At 39.7% G+C, this 20,303-nt stretch overlaps 1 protein-coding gene across 1 annotated transcript; it reads left to right on the top strand.

The window, feature by feature from the left end:
• The first annotated feature begins 3,315 nt into the window (after nucleotides 1-3,315).
• Nucleotides 3,316-20,303, top strand: LOC121357842 (TBC1 domain family member 7). The gene is made up of 9 exons (XM_041475501.1): nucleotides 3,316-3,473; nucleotides 4,780-4,976; nucleotides 5,433-5,556; nucleotides 6,210-6,290; nucleotides 8,946-9,133; nucleotides 10,738-10,875; nucleotides 11,750-11,895; nucleotides 19,099-19,228; nucleotides 20,045-20,303. The coding sequence occupies exons 3-9, from the start codon at nucleotides 5,445-5,447 to the stop codon at nucleotides 20,129-20,131; spliced, it is 882 nt and encodes a 293-aa protein (XP_041331435.1). The 5' UTR covers nucleotides 3,316-3,473; nucleotides 4,780-4,976; nucleotides 5,433-5,444; the 3' UTR covers nucleotides 20,132-20,303.

Genomic DNA, 20,303 nt, shown 5'->3' with positions numbered 1-20,303 from the left:
GTATAAGTAAATTGTCCTTTCCATTAACACAGCCCTCGTCTCCATCTGGAAATATTCATGCTTCTGAAAAAACATGAGATGATATCTTAGAAAAGCTGAAATGACCCAATTTGTAACTTCTTTTCTGAGCATCAATCATTTCTTATTATCACAGGAACAAGGGATAGTGTATTAGCAAGCTGGAATCACTGAATCTGATACACTGTGAAGATATTATCAGACAAGTCCTTTTTTTTTTTTTTTAAGTAATCTTCCATCAGTTTAGAGCAAATGAAACCCACATGAAAAATTCACTTATTCTCTGTACATTACATCCTTGTGTCATAATGCCATACAAATATGGACCTCCATGCTGTGTGAAATTGACATTTCATTGCTTTGCATTTTCCCCTTTTTTTGAGAAATTCACATAATGAGGTGTGCTTCTGATCTGTAATTCTGATTCATTGATAGGTCAGCCACACAGGACAGACTAAACTGACTTTCCAAGAGCAGCACATCGTTCACAGAAAATTAATGCAGCTTTAACAGCAAAAGCATTCATGAAGAAACACAGGCACAATACAGTTCATATTTTGCAATAAAATACATTAACAATGCCTGTTTGGCTTCCTTCTCCTGTGACCCTTTATGTCAGTGAGTAATTCACTTGAGCAATATAAAGATATCAGTACAAAATGCAAGCACAGTAATACTCATAGTCACAGATAAAAGCAAGAGATGCAGTATGCTAGCAGGGTACTAATTCGTTCGGCTCTGCTATCTCAGATAATCCCTAGCCAATTCCAAATCTGCTTCCCTTTTATCTTTTATGTGTGCTACCTTTTCTGATGTTATTACAGTTTAAAAGAATTAAATGTTTAGGCTGTCATGGTTTGGATAAATGCCTAGTTATGTATTATTGATTAAAGACGTATTAATCAATTTTATTATAAGCACAGTCCTCCACTTGGCTGATTGACACTAGCAGCTACAAATGATTAAATTGTGCTTTCATTTTCAATGGCAAGAAAGAGATTCTGTCAGTAGGAATGAAGATACTTTATGTCCTTAGACAAGGGAAAATAAGGTTATTATTCAGTTTATGAAAATACAAAATGTTTAAAATTAAATATTTAAGTCATGAGTCACTTGTGTGCTTTAAAACATTGAGTTACAGCATATAGAGTCACTTGGCAAGTGCAGGTGGATGTAGAAGGGCAGTTAAAAGATAAAAAGGCTGTTAGAGTAAGAAAGTCCAACTCAAAAAATAGGTTAGTCATCTTTGGTTTGCTGTGAATGTGTCACCACATAGTAACAGTTGTAGTCAATAGCAGTTCATACTCAACCTACGCTTTTAATTTCATTTGTGTTTTGAAAAATCTCAAATTAAATTCTTTAATTCATTTCCCACTGACCTAAATATTTATGTAATATTTACAACTGATCTCACTATAACCTCTTATGTTAGAAACAGGCACCATTAAGAAAATCTCTGTGTATAAGAAGCTTTCTATATATGGGGTTTAGAATCTCTACTAGGGAAAGAACATTAATTTTATTGTTTTTCAGGACAGGTGTTGATTTTATGCTGTATTTTTATGCAGCTAAATTTTTCAGAACCTAATTTTGTTTAGGCATTTTACCAATGGCATAGCATTCTGTTAACATTCTGTATCTCCTGTACTATAAATTAGTGCTAAAATAAATTGTGTTAGCTTCAGGCTTCTTCAGAGTACCACTATAGCTATGTAATAAGCCTTGACAAGGGCAGAAATGAATGACTGAAAATTACACGAGGTTTAATTTCGGTAGCTGTTTCCTGAACCGTGTGATACTGGTCAGCTCCCAACACCACCGAACAGCTCTCATCCCGAGACAAGTGCCATCTATCGACAAAAGCTGTATTTGAGCTGAGGAAGCCCCAAGTGACCAAAAGTGGAACCAGCCTGCCACCTGCTGCTGAGCGGAATTATTCCAAGATTTGCTAGGACTTGCACACAGCCTACCAAAAACACATTCCTGTGTGAGCTGGGTTTGACAAAAGCCTTGCCCATTTCTGCAAGAGTGTGCTTTTCTCTGGCTACTTCGAAAGTGTGGGGCAAGATTAAAATAATGGGATGTTCTGTGCGTTTGAAAATAGGCTCCATAAGCTCAGCAGCTGCCTTGTCTTCTCTCTCTGGCACTGGGGAGGCCACAGCTCGAGGGCTGCGCCCAGTCCTGGGACCCTAAATTCAAGAATGATGCTGAGGTGCTGAAACAGGTCCAGAGAAGGGCAACAAAGCTGGGGAAAGGTCTGGAGCACAAGTCCTGTGGGGAGCAGCTGAGGGAGATGTGGGTGTTTAACCTAGAGAAAAGGAGGCTCAGGGGAAACTTAACAGTCTCTACAATTGCCTGAAAGGAGGCTGTGGCTTCCTAGGTGGGGGTCAGCCTCCTCTCCCGAGTTTCAGGTTGGACATAAGGAAGAATTTCTTCACAGAAAGGGTGCCTAAACATTGGAATGGGCTGCCCAGAGAGGTGGTAGAGTCACTGTCCCTGGAAGTGTTTAAGGAAAGGCTAAACTTGGGACTCTGGTCTAAGCCGACAAGGTGGTGTTTGGTCAGAGGTTGGACTCGATGACCTCAAAGGTCTTTTTCCAACCTTATTGACTCTGTGATTCTAGCACTTCAAAATCTGCTGCAGCTAATTCAGGCACTCAATGGCCTCGTTCAAGTTTCTGCTCCTGGAAAGGGCTCCGAGCTGAAAACTCCACTCCTGGGGCAAGCAGCTGTCCAGGCTTTGCAATAGCACAGAGGCAAGGTCCTGGACACAAACATCACCAACAACTACAGAAGTACCCTAACCCCGCATGAAAATCACACTACTAGTTTGATGTCCCACCGTTTTGGCAACACAGGTTGATTTTTGAGGCTTTCAGCAGCGCGACGTAGGTCCTTTACCTGTTTTGATGGGCGGGATATTTAGCACCCAGTACTTTGATCACAAGTGCCTGAGTAGATCTCTGTTTTGCGAAATGCACTTCGCTTCCCAGAGGTGTCTCTAAGTAACTCATCCTTGGAGTCACGGCGGATGGGGCCCAAAGCGCCGAGCACACCCATCGTCACAGCAAACAACGCGGGCAGCCCTCAGCGCACCCGCGCCACGCGGGGAGCCGGCTCTGAGGGACGGATGCCCTCTGAGGACAGAGGCATGGAGCTGAGGGGTGGCGGGGAGCGTGATGAACCCGGCGACCCCGAGTGGCTGCGGGACGCCCACAGCAAAAACCACGACCCCCGGGCGTTCCCCGTCCGGCCGCCGCAGCGCTCCGCCCGCCGCCCGGGAGGGACGGGCCCGCGCATGCGCCGCGCTCGAGCCGCGCCCGCCTGCCCGCGGAGCCCGGGGGCGGCGGGGTGAGCCCGGCACGGCCCGAATTCCCGGGGTGCTGTGATCCCGTGCCCAAATGTGCCCTTGTTTTCCTCTGGGACTGTGACGGAGGCCGGGAATTGAGCCCCGAGGTACGGCCGGGCGGGGGGAGCCTCCGGCAGGGCCTGCGAGGGAAGGGTGCTCGGTCGGGGGCAGAGCGCGGTGGCTCCGCGCCCCGGGCCTGTGCGGCGCTGCTGCCTCACCTGGAGTGACACTCAGTGATACCGGGAAAGCCGCTGTTTTGGACGAAAGTGCTGTAATTGAGGATAGGACGAGTTAATTGCACACTTCTGTACAGCACACTTCTAATGAGCTGGCTAAGGATTTGTTTTCCCCCTTTTTCCAGTTTATTGAAGACGGGTGTAAAGATTGGAATACTGGTCATTTGTATAACGTGAAAATACAAATCCTGAGTTGTGAGGGAGGAAACAAACTATCTTCCTTCTTTTACCACTGAATAAATAAAATGTACTGCTGTTATTCTGCTAGTTTAAAATTATTAAAATAGTATTCCTGGCTAATAGGTCCTGCTGTTATTTTTCAAATTATGTTTAATGTTCCTGTCCTGTTTCTTGTCATTTTTCCGCAAATGGTATGGGCTAGATGTGTTTTGTTGGTTTTTGGTTTCTTTTTACTATTTTTCTAAATAACACTTACTAAATTCAGCTTTTAAAAATTTGAAAATGTAAATGAAAATCTGAAAATTTTCAAAAGTAGTTGAGTGCCTATGACGTCTGAAGTCTGCTTTTAGGTATGGCTGCGATGCAAACAGTGAGCACTGTGATCGGTGGACCCTTAAATGCACCATACATGAATATCGCAGTCATTTTCTTAAGGATAGTGCAGGACTGGAATGTGTTGCAAGTAATATTTATTTCTTTTTTCTCTGGTTTTGAAATAATATTTGGCCTATCTCAGAAAGCACTAATTCAGTCGTTTGCTGGTTTGTATTTTGCTGTTTGGTCTTGGCCCTGATCTTACAAAGCACTAAAACCAGACATAATTTGAAACACAAACAGGCCTTCTGGATATACTAATTTAAATGTGTGCACTCTCTATAAAATTGTGGTCTTTGTTTATATCTGTACGTGCTTTGCTCCTGATGTGTACTTTGGTTCTGCAAGGAAAAGAGAATTTAACTATAAAAGCTTCTCAATGCATCATTCACCGCTCTTCAGTCAGAAATAAATTCTTTCTCAAAGTATTGCTGCTGTCACTGGATGTAAAAGTTAAGATTGTTCTTAGTCCTTGGAGTTAGGAAACAGAACTTTCTCATGTTTGCAAGCCCGCAGAGGAGAGAGAATTGATAGTTAGAGGGTTGAGCTGAATTGAAATGTCATTTACAGTTGTTATGATACACAGAGCACTAACTGGAATTTACCTTTGCTTCCACTACAGGGATGAGACATTTATTTCGTTTTAGTGCTGGCATAACAAGCTCAAGGCTGTGGCTGTTAGAGCAGCTTGTAACAACATGAGCATTTAATTGGTATCTGCAACTTAAGAAACCTACACACCCAGCCTTACTCTTTCCTGTCACCCCTGTGCCACTGAGGCCAACTCTGGCTTGTCCTTGCTTCTGATTACCTTGGCTGGTGAGTAAGAAACCTAATAATTTTACTTACGTGGGCAATAGTCCTACTTGAATAGGGTTTTTGTAGTCAAAATTTTGTCAGACTTGTAACTGTATTTTTGTGTTGGTTTTGAAGTACAGGGAATAGCATAAAATACTTAAGTGTTTCTCTAGCAATTAAAAAAAAACCCAATTTTTTGGAATTTAGCATAATATACTATGTGAATAATTTTTAAAAAATCCCTTAATTTTGTTTGTAAAGTCGGTATCTTTAGATCTTGTTCAGAATAAATTACATTTATAATCTTTATGTTAGTATGTGACAAAAAAAATCTTGGAAGATTTTAATATTCTGTAGGGTTTATTAATACTGTAGAGACATAGGCGGTAAACTTATACCAGTGTGCAAAATTACTTGACCCTAAAGCAATAGGAATGTATTCTTGTAAGTCTGCAGAGGAATTCTTTGTTTTTCCAGGAGGAGTCAGTCATGGCTGATGACTCTCAGAGAAACTTCCGCTCAGTGTATTATGAGAAAGTGGGGTTTCGTGGAGTTGAAGAAAAGAAGTCGCTGGAAATTCTGTTAAAGGATGATCGTTTGGGCAAGTTGATTTCACTGTTTGCTCTATTTCTTGGTGATTAGGGGCTGGGGAGGGAGTAATAGAAAATGTTTACCTGCTGTGCTTAATTCTTATTTAAGTTTTGCATCTTTTGCCAATAATCCCTCAGTTAGTGCTAGCAGACCTTTGATTTTCAAAGATCTGGAAATCTGATTTTAAAAACTATTAAAGATTTGTCAGCTTGCTTATTTATTCTTCTTTCTGTGCCCAAGAAACTGAAAGATTTTTAGGGAAAGCAATTTTAATCTGAGAATGCATCGCCTCATGCTGTCAATTCCATCTAACTTCAAAGCAATGAAGATGTTATTGCTGTTGGTCCCTGAGGAGTGCCACATCTCTGGCAGAACAGAAAGATTAATGTTGTCCCTTTAAAAAAGGCCTTAATTGTTTTGACAGAGACATGCTTTACAAAAGGCCTGTAAAAATGGTCCAGTTTTTCTCCTGATGAAACCTGGAGTAGTTTTACTGTAAATCAGGCCAACATGAAAGCAGTGAAAGCATTTGTTGATAATATGTGGTGAAATAGGGAATTTCAGTCTGCAACTAAAGTTTGTCATACTTAGCTGGGTTAGAGATGCAAACCTATTTATAACCACATTTAAATTTGTCCTGAATTTCTTTTCATTTCTTTACAGATATTGAGAAGCTTTGCACATTTAGTCAAAGGTTTCCTCTTCCATCCATGTATCGTATACTGGTGTGGAAAGTGCTTCTAGGTATGAATTCTAACATGGAATGTAGAATGTAGGAAGGTGCAATTTTTTATCTTTTTTTTTGTTGTTGTTTTTTGTTTGGTTGGTTGTTTTTTTGGGTTTTTTTTTGAAGAAGTAATGACAGGATTATTCTGTATTACCTTGCCTACTGATTATATATTTAGCCAACTTTTGTATCCCCCTTGGATGCACAATGGCAATTATAAAACAAGTTTTTGAGAACTTTGCTGAAATGTGTCTAGGAGAGTATGTTTCTGTATTTAACTTTGTAACCTTATCCAAGTACATTTATGAAATGAATTTGAAATGTCAATTCTAAGAAGTCATCGATATCTGATAAGATACTCAGTTGTGCTCCTGAAATAACAGACAAGTTGAAGTAAAGTTGTGATTAGTTTTAAACTGGGTGAAGCATGGAGTACATGATTATTCTAAAGAGAAGCTTTGTGTTCTGCAGAATATTGTTTTCCTATGGTTTTGCTGCTGACTTTGAATTGTATTTTCCATTGAAGAAGATACAAGGCTGAAGACAAGTTAATGGTATCCCCAGAAACTGTAAAAACCATAAATAGATCATATTTTCCTAGAAGTGCACTAGTCAGATGACTAATTAAAAAGTACTAATGACTTTGCTCTAACTGGTCAAGTACATTGGTTGACTAGATGCAAGATAATGTCCACTTGGAGACAAGAGGGGTTTAAAAAAATCATAATTTTTTAAATTCATTTTTTCCCCTTCCAATTTTTTACATTTTGAAAGTTTTGGCTTCATATTCCTGATTGTGTGGATTTGTAAGCCTTTTTTTGGCAAAGGTAGTAAATGAACAGTGCACAGAAGGGGTAAGATCTAATTCAAAAGCTTGAAGTTGTTGGCATTGAACTGACAGAGTAGTCCTATTTGATAAAAGGCTCAGCAATTAAAAATATTACTGTACCCTGGGCACTAGTGAAGTAGTCAGCATCCTTTAAAATATCAGTAGTGGGAAATATAGCATAGGAATTTTGGACAAGCAACTCAGTACAGAATCCTTCAGCCAACATTATAATAGCAAAATACGTCTCTGCAAAATTGTGGCTCACTGCAGAGCCAGGTCTTGGGCTGTTTTAATAAAGGATCTGTGAATCATACAATAACACAAAACCCCTTCTGAATCAACTGCTTGGAAGATTATACTGGTTCTAAAAAGTATTTTGTATTTTAAACCCAGAGTGATTAATTTCACCGCATGAAGTTGTTTCAGGGGAGGTTTAGGTTGGGTATCAGAATAAGGGGTGATTGGGCACTGGAACAGGCTTCCCAGGAAGTGGTCACAGCACCAAGCCTGACAGAGTTCAAGAAGTGAGCTCTGCTCTCAGGCACGTGGTGTGATGCTTTGGAGTGGTCTTGTACAGGGCCAGGAGGGGGACTCAGTGGTCCTTGTGGGTCCCTTCAAACTCGTGATTTCTGTGATTTCAAGTATTCATACCGTCATTCTGTGACATGCTTTGGATGAATAGAGGTTCAGGGACTTTTCTTACACTGCATTTCAGTGTTAGCAGTTGTTAGAAAAGCTGGTATTGAGAAGGGCAGTGCAAAATATCTCCCCCTGAACGGTCGGAACCACAGCCCAATCTGTTTCTGGTGAGACGTGTTATGTGACTTCTAAATAACGTTAATAATGTAAGAAAAGGAAGTCTGTCCTGTCAGCAGAACTCTCTCAGACGTGTAATAAGGCTTGCTGATGTCCCAGGTTGCATGGTGTGTCAGCAATGCCTCTTTTACCTTCCTGTTCAAGGATGACTCGTGATGGTTTCCAGGCACCCCTCTGTTGTTTCAGCTTCGTTTTCCCTGCCTAAGGTTGTCCTCTGTGTTTGAGGAGAGCTGTTGGCAGTATGTACATATAGTTATGATGTTGACTCTCTTTTGGCATATCGTGAAAAATGTCTTGCTTTCTTCCAGCTTTTGAAATGCAGGCAGGTTTGCAGCTGGAAAAGATAATTTTCTGTCTGATGTACTTGTTCTTCAACTCAGCCATTTCATGGTTTAACACTTGGCAGGGATATTTTTTTTCTTTAAATGAGAGGTAAAAGGAGCAGGTAGCTTGTTTCAGAGCTGACTTTTGAAGAATACTTTGTTCTCATAGGTTTCTACACTGGGAAAAATTCTGCTCCACTAGCGATAGGGAAATGGCATTTTTTTGCCTAGGTGTATGTATACATTTATTTCTGTTGAAGTCTGTGACAGTTCTGTTGTAAAAATCAGTGCATGGCAAGACCCTTGAGTAAGAGGAATTGATTCAATGGATTGGTTTTGATTTTGCATGTTATTTTAGGGAGAATTAATCTGGTACAGTGAGTAGACTTTTCTGGCAGTAAAGTAATTAATACTGCAGTGGACAGTATATTTGCATTAGTTAGTTGCATGTATATATTCTCTGTCATCAGAGTGACAAAGTGTAAAATTTGAGAAAATGAACAGCTAATGTATATAAAAATCATTCTACACTGACTTTGTTTTCAAAATAAATGGAAGCTGGGCACAAATATACACCTAGTACTGTACTGAAAACTAGACAGATAAAAGTAACAAGTAAGACTCCTCTTTTACAATTGCTTATATTTTTTCTTTTAATTTAAAAAATTTAATTTTTTTAAATTTTTTTTTTTTTTTTTTTTTAGGAATTATTCCTCCTCACCACGAATCTCATGCTTTGGTGATGAAGTACCGGAAGGAGCAGTACTGGGATATTCACCACGCTCTTCGCGTGATTCGCTTTATTAATGATTCTACCCCACAGGTTGATGTTTTCCTCCGCATACATCAACTGGAATCAGGAAAATTGCCTCGAAACATAGCTTTTCCGTTGGTCAGTGATGTTTTAACAGTCTTTTAAACACAGTACTTTATTGAACTTGAAACTATAAACCAGTGGGAAACTGAACTGCTGGTCACCCCACAAATGCTTGTAGATAGACCAAGTAGGGTGAATGCAAAACAGAGAAGTACTAGTATAAAATAAAGAATTTTAGTCAAAGTGCTTTTCTCTTTTCCTTCCCCTAAGTACTTAGGTAAGATTTTATGTCTTGAAATCTCTTTTGTGCATTTTTCCTGATGCGTTTCAAGCCTTTTGTACTCCAGGGCACTTCAGTTTCTTTTTAGCACTGACATGAAAATGACATCACCTCATTGTAGCTCATGGGTTCTTACGTTCCTGGAACAAGGGTAATCCAGAGCCTGTACAAGCAGTGATTTTATGCTAGTTGCAGCAAATACTTGAATTACTTGTTTTTAAATCTAGACTTCAGTGTACTGTCCTCCTTTGTTTCTTAGTCTGAATTGACCTGGGCTTCTGTCAGGTAATGCACATACTCTGCTGTTCACAGTGTACACCCATATGGTTAAACAAGGCTGTGCTGTGATGGTAAATTAGTACTGTGATGGTAAAAACAATGTGTGGTTCTTTCTTTTTTCCATGACATAGGAGATGAGGAGCAGAGCCACAGAGCTTATTAAGTGTATTTCGTCCTGTAGTTAATTTATCGGTATTCACTCTAGCCCAGCTTAATTTGTAATTTTTCATCTGTAATCATGAATTTTGACTAAGTACTTAAAGGAAACTTCAAAATAAAAAAAGTTCAAGTTAATACGGAAAATTCAGTAATATTTAGACTTAGAGGATTATCTGCAGCATTCTCTTGTCAGAGGAGGGAATGTTTTCATACCCTTACTGTTTCCTAGGAATGTGGCCATCCTATCCTGCAGATTTCCAGTAGAGAAATTTCCTTGATCTTGGCATGTGATGCAGTGGACTGAAAATTCCTCCCTTCTAGAGCAGTATTGCCTTCTGAGCAAGTGTTTTGTTGGTGCATCTCAGAGCTGTTCTCAGCACTGTGGTGAGGTTTCATAATGATGGTGTTTAGCAGAGCCCCAGTCATTGGCCTGTAACAGAGGTTTGTTTTGCTGCTGCAGAAAGCATTTCTTCTCTTTTCAGTGCAGTCACTTTCCCCTTAAACTTATGAGAGGTTACTCTTGTTGGTAATGCAGGTGTTTTATTGTAGAGGCAGAGGGAGATGAAGAGATGTCAGATTGATCTAAATATTTTGAAATGTTTGAGTAACAAACGGGAGTCTGCTGAGTGTTTTGTGCATTTGAATGCGGAGAGTTCAGGTAAGGATACGTGTGTATTGGAGCAGTCTATGTGGCAGAGACATATCCCAGTAGTATTTAGGACCTTCTATACACTGAAGCATGTTTTAAAAGCAAGACAAGTCTTACTTGTTCTGTTTTAATAGATAACTGTCATCATCGTGCAGCTGCTGCCCGATCTCTTGTCTAGTAACATCAGAACAGTTTTTTATGTATGTTGATTCCTGTTTTTTTCCCAGAGCAGAGCAAAGGAATATAAGAATAATTTAAATTAGTGTAGTCCAGTACTTCTCTGTAGATCACTTTTTTTGCTTTGTTTTTCAGGAACCTGAAGATGAAGTGTTTCTTGCTATTGCTAGAGCAATGGAGGAAATGGTAGAGGATCCTATAGAATGCTATTGGCTTGTCAGTTGCTTTGTGAATCAGCTGAACAGCAAGCACAGAGATTCATTACAACAGCTGGTAAGGAAAAAGGAATTTTTTTTTTCTTTTTGCAAGGAGAAGCACTCATAGAAAGCATTAACACAGGGAGATAACTGGAGAATCAGAAGCAACAGTCTTGGATTCTGTTCCACCAGCTCTTTTGAGAGTAGGGGAGGAGTGCTTTTTGCATTGTGATTGTGCTGCCCTGTCTAATTTTTTTTTTTTTTTTTTGTAACACAATCAATGTGCCAAGACTCAGTAGGTGAGAATATTGGCAAAGGAAGTGCTTCCTGCCTTTAGCAGCTGAAGTCCTTAGCAATTTGCCTAACTATGACAAAGCATAAAGGTAGTCAAGAATTCATGAAAATGTGTGTGATACATTAAAATTTAAACAAGATGGAAAAATTATCCACATGTTTATGCCTTAAATACTTAGGGTTTTTAAACAATAAATCAGTGTCCAGTTTTTAATGTGTTGCTCAGGGATTTGCTCTCAGAATTGATTTTTTGGGTTTTGCAGTAGATATTTCTTGATGTGTGCTAAGGTGATTCGGTTTGGGGTGAATGAAACTCAATTTTACTTGGAAGGTAGCAGTAATTAGTGCATGTTAAATCTCTACATTGCTTGAAGCTCTGAAACACCTCCTTACATTAGGGAATACTGCATATCTTGGAAGCTCTGCTAGTGGTCAGCAATTTCAGGAAGCTGAGGTTGTTTCTTGGATTAAGTTCATAATTAGTTAATTGCAAAAGTCGGTAACACCTGTATTTTGTAGCAACTAAAAGAATGAAGGTACATTATTTTGTTACATTGCTCCAGTTGAATTGTTAAAACAGTGCTTGTCTTACAGTGGGCATTAACTATGAAGGTATTCTGATGTGAGTTACCTAAAATTTTCTGATTCTTTCTCAGCCAAAAATTTTGGAGCAGTATTTGAACATTGAAGATAACAGACTACTGATGCATCTGAAGGCATGTGCTGCAATGAGCAAACTCCCCTATGATCTTTGGTTTAAAAAGTGTTTTGCAGGATGTTTACCTGAGTCCAGTTTACAGAGGCAAGTTCTTTTTCTTTTCTTTCTGTTTGTAACTGCATAGTAATTTCAACTTTCTGTCATCACTACCAGGCAAAGAGCTTTCCATACTTTATCTGTAAGATTATGGTATTAGCTTTATTGCTAACTTCAAAATGGTAAAATTGGAATTAATTCCCCCTTTTTACTGATGCAAGATAATCAGTCTCTGTGTGATTGTGTCACCCACTGAAAATAAAAAGGATGGAGCTAAGTATACCAGCTGATTCTGTTGGACACTTAGTTCCTCCTAGGATGCAGAACTACAAACCCTCAGTCTTACATAGCTGAATGGTAGTCAGTTTTTGGGCTTTTTGACAAAAATCTTTGCTTAGGGAGTGATTGTAGTATTGTATTAGTGTTAGATGAAAAAGATTTTGGGAATGTGTATGGGTTTTGGCTGGGATAGAGTTAGATTTCTTCAGAGCTGGTATAGGGCTGTGTTTTGGAACACAGGGATGTTTTAGTCCCTGCAGAGCAGCCCTTACATGGCATCGTTCTGCTCCTCACCAGCAAGGAGGCTGGGGGTGCACAAGAACACGGCTGGGAGGGGACACAGCCAGGGCAGCTGACTCTAGCTGGCCCAAGGGATATTCCATTCTGTGTGCAGTCATGCTCAGCAGTTAAGCTGAGGAGGAGGATGGCAGGTGGGAGCATTTGCCTGGGGACTTGCTGGCCATCAGTTGGGGTGGTGGGCAACTGTTCTCAGTTGCATCATTTGTCTCAGGTTTTATTTTCCTCTCTTTGTTATGTTTTTCTTCTCTTCCTTAGAATTTTTTGGAAATTATTACTTCTTTCTAATTAGGAAACTTTTCTCTCCACCCACAAATTTCTTTCTTACTTCTACCTTTGCAATTTTTCCCCCCTCCCACTGGTGGAGGTAGCAAATGAGTGGCTGTCTGCTGCTCAGTTGCTGGCTGGGGTTAAACCATGACAGAATGTTTATTTTAAAAAGTACTAGGGCAAGTTGAATATTACAAAGTTAATGAAATTGTGGATTATATTAGGATTCTACAGTTACAAACAAGTTGTTGAGCTTTTAAAAGGGAAAAATTCTTGTGCATGACACTTCACTGAAGGGCTTTTGAAATGAAGCTTGTATGATTTCCCTAATTCTGCTGCCTGAGAACTCTTGGAAAGCAGGAAATTCAAGCTCAGTGTAGAGAAACATCTTTCTGCATTAACCAGAGTTGCTGATAGCTGAACAGGATGTGGCACAGAGAAAATAATGGTGTCATTTTCAGCTGTCTGAAAACTTTGAGAAGTAATAATGTTCAAGGGAAACTTTACTTTGAGGTAATCTCAGGACTTCAGTGGCTAAAATAGGAACCTAGCATGGAAACAGTGCTTTGTAAATTGCTTTGTAGAAAATGCTTTTATGGTGGTAAAGTTGGTAATAATCTGAATAGTGGATGCAGTGTTTGTTTATCTGGTGCTTCATGTTCTGTGGAGGAAAGTGGAAAATGGCTGTTCTTAAAAATGTTTTATTTACCCTGACAAGAATAAGGAGATTTCAGGGAACAAGCTGTAAGATTAGAAATCGTGCTCTCTGCTCTTGTTGGACCATGGTCTTTGAGATTCTGTACGTCTTTTTGTTGCCAAGGATTATGTTTGAGAGAAAAAAACCATTTTGTGAAGGATTGAGACCTTTAGGTGCAACAGGGCTATTGTTACATGGCAAGTTCTTCTCATCAAACACCTATAAGGCTACAAAATAGTCTTGTCTGCTTAGTGATTGTGTGATATGATGATTGAAAGCTTTTACTGCTTCTGTGACTGCAGAAATTATGTAAGCATGCATAGTATAGGGTGTTTGTTACAGTTTAGAGCTCATGTGATTCAATTTTGCTACTGGATCTTATGGCTGTGGACAAGAGCTGAGGGAGGAATTTGTATCAGAGCAGATTTGCTCTTGGAAGATGAAGGGTTTTTTAAAAATTCCTGTTGAAAATTGAAACTTGAATGGAGCTGTGTCATCCTGATGGTTTAAAAGGAAAAATCTAGATTAAGAATTTTGATTTCATATTTCATCTTGCAAGAATATTTGGCTTCAAATGTCTACCATTTTGAATTAGTTTTATTTACATGAAATATTTTTGCCTAATCAGTATGCATCTTTAACATTTCCATATGCTGTTTTACCTTAATGAAATAGAATATTTTGATTACCTGAAATTTTTAATACTTTTTTCCCCCTGGAAAACGTCAAAATTCTGGCTTTTTATATCACTCTGGAATAAAAACAAATTCCAGTGTTGGTACTTCTGACGGCACAACAATCCCTTTTCCTAGCAATTCTTGTGGGAACATGATGAAAGTGCACTTTTTCTTGGCAGTTTAGGTTTGTGAATTATTCAGTTGTAATCATAATGGCCTTATTCGCTGAGGAAATAACATACTTCATGGGTAGTGTGTGACAGATGAACTTAATTAATGCTTGGAGATTCAGTTTGGATTAGGATCTAGAAGCCCCAGTGCTTATCTGAAATGCATCCAAATGTCAGCGTTGAAACTGCTGAGGTTTGAAGGTCTCCAGTTCTCCTGTGAATTTTACTTACTTTCTTGTCAAGTGAGAGATTATCTGAACACAGTCTTTTATGATTTATTTTCACTTATGATTTAGCACTGCATTTCTCAGAGAGGCTGCTTGCTTTCTATGAACTGTAGTCTTCTCTGTCAAGCAGATAAATCTAAAATTCATGGTTTTGTTTGTTTAGTTTTCTCTAAGGTGTACAAGACTTGTACATGCTGTGCAGAAATTTTACCTCATAATGGTGAGATGAAGTTGCACAATACCAGTACCTGACAGACTCTGCCTTCAGTATAAATACTGTATAAATAGCACACTTCAGGTTACACCATAGGTAAAATTTATGTATCAGTTTAATTTAAGTGGGCTTGGAAAATACATACAGACAGGTTTCACATGGAAACTTTTGCTTTGAGCTTATGCAGTGTCTAATACACTTGGCATATTACATGATGAACTTCTTAACAAACTTCTTAAAGGTGTCACGTTGGTAAAAGGGAGGAGCAGGCCATTCCAAAGACTCTGTATCCCACCTGGAATATAGACAGAGTGCTTTCTGGAATATGAACCAGCCTGTAGCAGAAGTTTGATAGGCACAGAAAGGTGTGTTTTCCCCTGAGACAAGGAGAGAGCTGAATCACACCTTTGTTTTCATACTCATTGCTGCTGTTTTTTTGATTTGTGCAGCAGTGTATTGCTCATCATCATTTGGTAAGCCCGTGTGTGGAAAGCTTTCCAATGGTGCTGTGAGGGCCCTCAGCTGGAGATGCCTGCTCTTAAACCTTGGGGTCCTGTTTGTGGCTTCAGCTCTACAGGCAAAATGGCACTTCGGCTTCCAGTTTAATCTGGCACTGTCAGCGCAGATGATCCAGCAGAAGCAGTGCAGCTTTGCAGTTGTAATTGTGAACGAGCTAGGCGTTTTTTATGGCCTAATGATGCCACTCATGTATCAGGCCCCTGCCTAATGTTGTTTGTACTCTGCACTGAAGCCTTGGCATTGGCTGGCTGGTGTTAGGTTATTAGTCTCTGGCAACTTGCTAGTGGCAAAGTATTTCATCATTCTCCTGAAATCATATGACCTTCAAACTGGCACTACCTCATGTATTAATATAATTTTGTAGTTTTACATCTGTGATGTCCATGCCCTGCATAAATTACATTTAGTTGTAAAAATGTAAGTCATTTGTTAATAGAAGCAACAGAAATATGGAAAATGCCTTAATTTTACTGTGGAGCAAGAGGTCATAAAAATGTGCTTGTGGGCTGCTACTACAGAAAAACTTCATTGTGTTTGCCTTTGTCTCACTGAGCTGCTTCCCAGGTCTGCAAATGAATGGGCACAAGATCATGATAGATCAGGGTGATATTTGTGTGAACCTCATCGTGTCCCTCCATGCCCAGTTACCTCTGGAGGGACACCCAGAAGTGCAGGCAGAGGAGAAAGCATTTGTTCTTTTTAGATGTCTCTTGTCTGGATGGCTGGAGGACTAGAACCAGGAAACAAGGCTGAGCGTCTTTACCCTGCAGCATGGGGAAAAACTGTGAGGTTAATGGTAATGTATCAGAAAAGGAGAGAGCAGCAGTGCTGTGATGGCTCTTGTGTATTACTGCACTGTAGTGCCACAGGAACCTCAGAGAGTGCCTGGAGAATGGCATCCCTTCACACACAGGTGCACACGGAGTGTCATATCTTGTCTATAGAAGAGGCTCGGTGAAAAGTAAATGGTTTCATTTGCATAATCCTTGGCATGCTCTTTGCCTTTATAGCTTCCCATTTATTTTTATTTTTCCTTGTGGTTATCAATACTTCTTTGCTGTTCAAGAAACACCTGCAAGAGTGTTCCTGTGGTTAATTGAACAGTTGTGTTTTACAGAGGATGATAGTCACACAAAACAGTGAATTTTGTTCAGGATATGTATTTCTTTTTCTGCATTCCTGTATAGGGCTGTAGGCACAGTTGCATGATGTTTCTCTTATACTTTCCCCCTCTCCAGGAGTATCAAAGAATAGGTAAAAAGTTGCAGTAAAGTTGACCTTAAATGATTGCTACTAAAAAAGTGAAAATAGGACACCTGTGTATACACAATGTATAAAGACTGGTGTATTAGAATAGGATCGTCAGAAAATGTATTTCCTTGAAACTGCTGTGGTTTCTTTCCACTTTTGACAGTTTATGTTGTTGTTCCTGGCTCTGCTGGTACAGACAAGGTGCTGACTGTTCATCAGTGCTGACAGTGTTGCACAGTCATTCCTGATTACTGTCACTGGTGGAGTTGTACTGAGAGTAACAATAGCTGGAAATGTTAAGGGAAAAATACTGCAGCAGACGCAGCTGGTTAGTGCTGACATCTCACTCACTTTTCTGTGCACCATCTTCCAAAATTTGTTAAGACACTGGTGATTTAGATACTGCATCTGTTTTGCCATTGTTAAAACATTTGTTCTGGAATCAGACTAAATAATGCAGGAAAACAATAGAGTGTTTTCTGAGCATAGCATGTAACCTAATGTAATTATGGAGACTGAAGTCAGAAGAATTGGAAGCAAAATAATGAAAGAAGACTGGATATTTTATAATAGGATTAGTAAGTTTGTTTTCAAATTAACATGAGCTTTGATATGAACTTTAAAAATTATTTCCTGTTTTTGAGATCTGCTACTCTCTGTAATTGTCACTCGTAATTACAGTTGTGATGCACATGGAACACATGGGGAGGTTTTTCTTGTGTTCTGAACAGATGTGTTTGTGAAGGAAAATGCTGTAGAAGTAAACAGGGGTGACCTGTACAGTGTGGAACAGAGCTGTTGTCTCAGTCTTCTCATATCCTTGCTTAAAGCTTCCTAGACCTGACTTCAACAGCAAATATTTGCAGGGATCATTTGTCCTGGGATGCTTGAACCACAAATGAAACAGTAAGGTTTTGATTTTGGATTGTGTGTTGTTCCTGTCCCTGTGAGGATTATACTAATTGCAAAGGGGAAAGAAATTGGCTGTGCCTTTCCTTCCCCCCCTCCCCCCGTCTAGATCTGTCCATGTGGGTTTTTTGGTTCCTTCTATTTTGAGAATAGTCCTGAGGATCTACACATTTGTGTTTCTCCTTTTTTTGTTATAAGTTAAAATCTAGTCCTGTGTTTGAGTTTGTGCCTGTTGCCTCAGATCCCTTCATTGGGCATGGTTGGAGAGTGCCTGGCTCCACCCTTTTTGTGCTCTCCATTCCAGTTTAGATTGATGAGATTCTCCAGATCCCTCTCTTCTACAGGTTGATCAGTCCAAGCTCTCTCACCATTCCTCCCCCTTCATCACCTTAATTGCTCTTGGCTGGGCTCTCCCCTCTTAATTCCTTGTGTAAAAGTGTGATCCTACACTTCATTTCAGCTGTCAGAGTTCATGTCATGCCTGTGTTGTGCTCTCCTGGCACTCTGGGCTGAAGGGCAAACTCTTCTGAGAGAGGTCATGTAAAAATTGAGTTGTCCCTGGAAGGAGCACACCCATAGATCTAGATTTGTAGATGGGCTACAGAAGATGTTTTTCAGTTGGTGTTACTATATTCAGAAATTACAGAGGACAGTGTGTGATCTTTGTTCCTCCATGTTTTTATTTGGAAGGAGAAATAGTTTGAACAAGTGCCAGAAGGAGCAAGAACTGTAATTCTCAGAAACTCTTTCTGACACAGCTCTTAAAATTCAAGAACTAAAAATAATGTGAGCTCATAAAAGCTGCCGTCTGACAGATGGTTTCACACTTTTTTGTGCAATCTTTTATCCCGAGTCTCTTGAGCTGGGCCTGAGAGAGAGCTGCTGGATGAAGGATGATTTCAAATTGTTGCAGGCTAATAGTTGGTTTTGGTAGTGATGATGCATTTTAATATTCATCGAAGTTCTGTTGCTGAAGCCTTTGGACACCTGCCCTTCAGGTTTTACTAAAACTGTGAGGTCCAGGTATGGTTTCACACGAGAGGTAGGAGTGCCTAGGTATTTCTGAGAGTGTCTGCACAGTGGATTGGATTGGAATACTTAATAGTTGTGCCTTGTGCCTAATTCAAACATCATGGACTATATCCTGCTGATAGATCATATTTGTATCTCATACAGCAATGACCTGCTTGAGATGCAGTAGTTCAGTGTTACCTCTCTTTGAATTTTTAGCAGCTTAGCTGATTGAAGAGTATCTTTATTAGGCATGCTAATGAAGTTAATTTCTTTTTTTTTTTTTTTTCGCACTAGGGAAAATTCTCATCTTTACCTCACACTCTGGTAGCTGTGTAGTCCAGTAGAATAGTTGTTACAGTCCGGGCTGTTAAGCCAAGATTTGCATTTTGTACTTGTAAACAGTTCAAAGTTGTTACAGTCCGGGCTGTTAAGCCAAGATTTGCATTTTGTACTTGAGCTTGTAAACAGTTCAGTTTCTAAACAGCAACACACCATATCAGTACATTCCAATTACTGCTTGCCATCCCTCTGCTCTGTACAGATTGAGGAGTTGATAAAATGTCTTCTATTTATCCTGACCCAAATAATTCAACACGTTGCAGTTGTTCAGAAAAATATTTTATCTCTATCTCTGGATAGAGATGGTTGTACAAAGGCTGTTCTAGCAGAGAAATAAGCAGATAAACACTACAATGATGTTTAGTGATTCCTTTTCACTTTCTCATAGGGTCTGGGACAAAGTTATAAGTGGATCGTGCAAGATTCTTGTGTTTGTTGCTGTGGAGATATTATTAACCTTTAAAATGAAGATAATAGCACTGAATTCTGCAGAAAAGATCACACAGTTTTTGGAAAATGTAAGTACTCTAATTATGCTTTGCATTACCTTTTATAGCTTATAACTGTTTCAGCCTGAATTGCTTGCCTGCTGCAGGTGTACCAAAAGATATTATTACATTACTGAGAAGAGTGTAGCAGTGCCAAAGTGAAGGGAGAATGCTCAGCAATGAGAATAATAACTTTTTCTATCAGGAGTTAAGGCTTCCATAGAATTAAGTGATTTTTAGGCTTGGGGAATGCATTATCTATGTACAGAATTAACATTTCTTGTGATACTAAAGAGTTTTTCTCTGAAAGTAAGTGCAGGTCAGGTTAGGCTAATTTTTCTGGAGGCTTCTTAGAAGGGTTGGTTTCTGGCACCTTTTTTTTGCATCTTGCCTGAATGCAAATCTGTAGACTCAATGTGTGTTTTCTCTTGATGTGAGGAGGGGATCATGAACCTGACCCTGAGCCTTCCTGATGCTGAATAGTAATGAGGCATTTCAGCAGGGCTGTAGGGTCCCAGTGTAAGCCAGGTGAGTTGTAGGAGATACAGTTTGTGGTCATGGATAGGCAGTGTGAGTCATGCCTGGTGTCAGGGATGTGTGAAGTGTGAGGTGCCTGCTGTTTACCAGCATTTTGGAAATGAAAGCTTTTTGTCCAAAACCTGGATGTAATATGGCGTGTGCAGGACAGAGGGATGGAGGGATGAGAGGACAGGGAGATAGGATTCTACTTTCGTTTTCTTTTTTACAAAGAGATAAAATCTGACCTGGAAATTCAAAACCTTTATTTGAAACAAAGCAATCTGAATGGAGTGCTCTGACCAGGCACCTTGCCCCGATCTTTTGCAGATTCCTCAGGACAACACCGACGCCATTGTCAGCAAAGCTGTGGATCTGTGGCGCACGCACTGCGGGACTCCAGCACACTCAGTCTGAGAACTCTCTTGGCTTGTGACTGCTTGGGAAAAAAACTAACTTTCGAAAAGACATTTTACCACCCTTCCCCCATCCTAGTGTGATGTTCTTCATTAACCCTTTTGTGTAAAGATGCTGTTAAAGCATGGTGACCAATATGTAAATATTTTTCAATAAATATAGGTGGAATGAA

The sequence above is a fragment of the Pyrgilauda ruficollis genome, unplaced genomic scaffold, assembly GCF_017590135.1.
Source record: "Pyrgilauda ruficollis isolate IOZ18807 unplaced genomic scaffold, ASM1759013v1 scaffold35, whole genome shotgun sequence".
Lineage (NCBI taxonomy): Eukaryota > Metazoa > Chordata > Aves > Passeriformes > Passeridae > Pyrgilauda > Pyrgilauda ruficollis.
The sequence above is the reverse complement of the archived record's forward strand: the minus strand, read 5'-3'. Positions and strand labels throughout refer to the sequence as shown.

What these genes read in the sequence shown, in the direction of transcription:
- LOC121357842 (XM_041475501.1), top strand. Translation starts at nt 5,445, where the DNA reads ATGGCTGATGACTCTCAGAGAAACTTCCGCTCAGTGTATTATGAGAAA. An exon ending in GAAACATAGCTTTTCCGTTG is followed by an intron (nt 9,134 to 10,737) that starts GTCAGTGATGTT and finishes TTTGTTTTTCAG; the next exon opens with GAACCTGAAGATGAAGTGTT. An exon ending in GAGATTCATTACAACAGCTG is followed by an intron (nt 10,876 to 11,749) that starts GTAAGGAAAAAG and finishes ATTCTTTCTCAG; the next exon opens with CCAAAAATTTTGGAGCAGTA.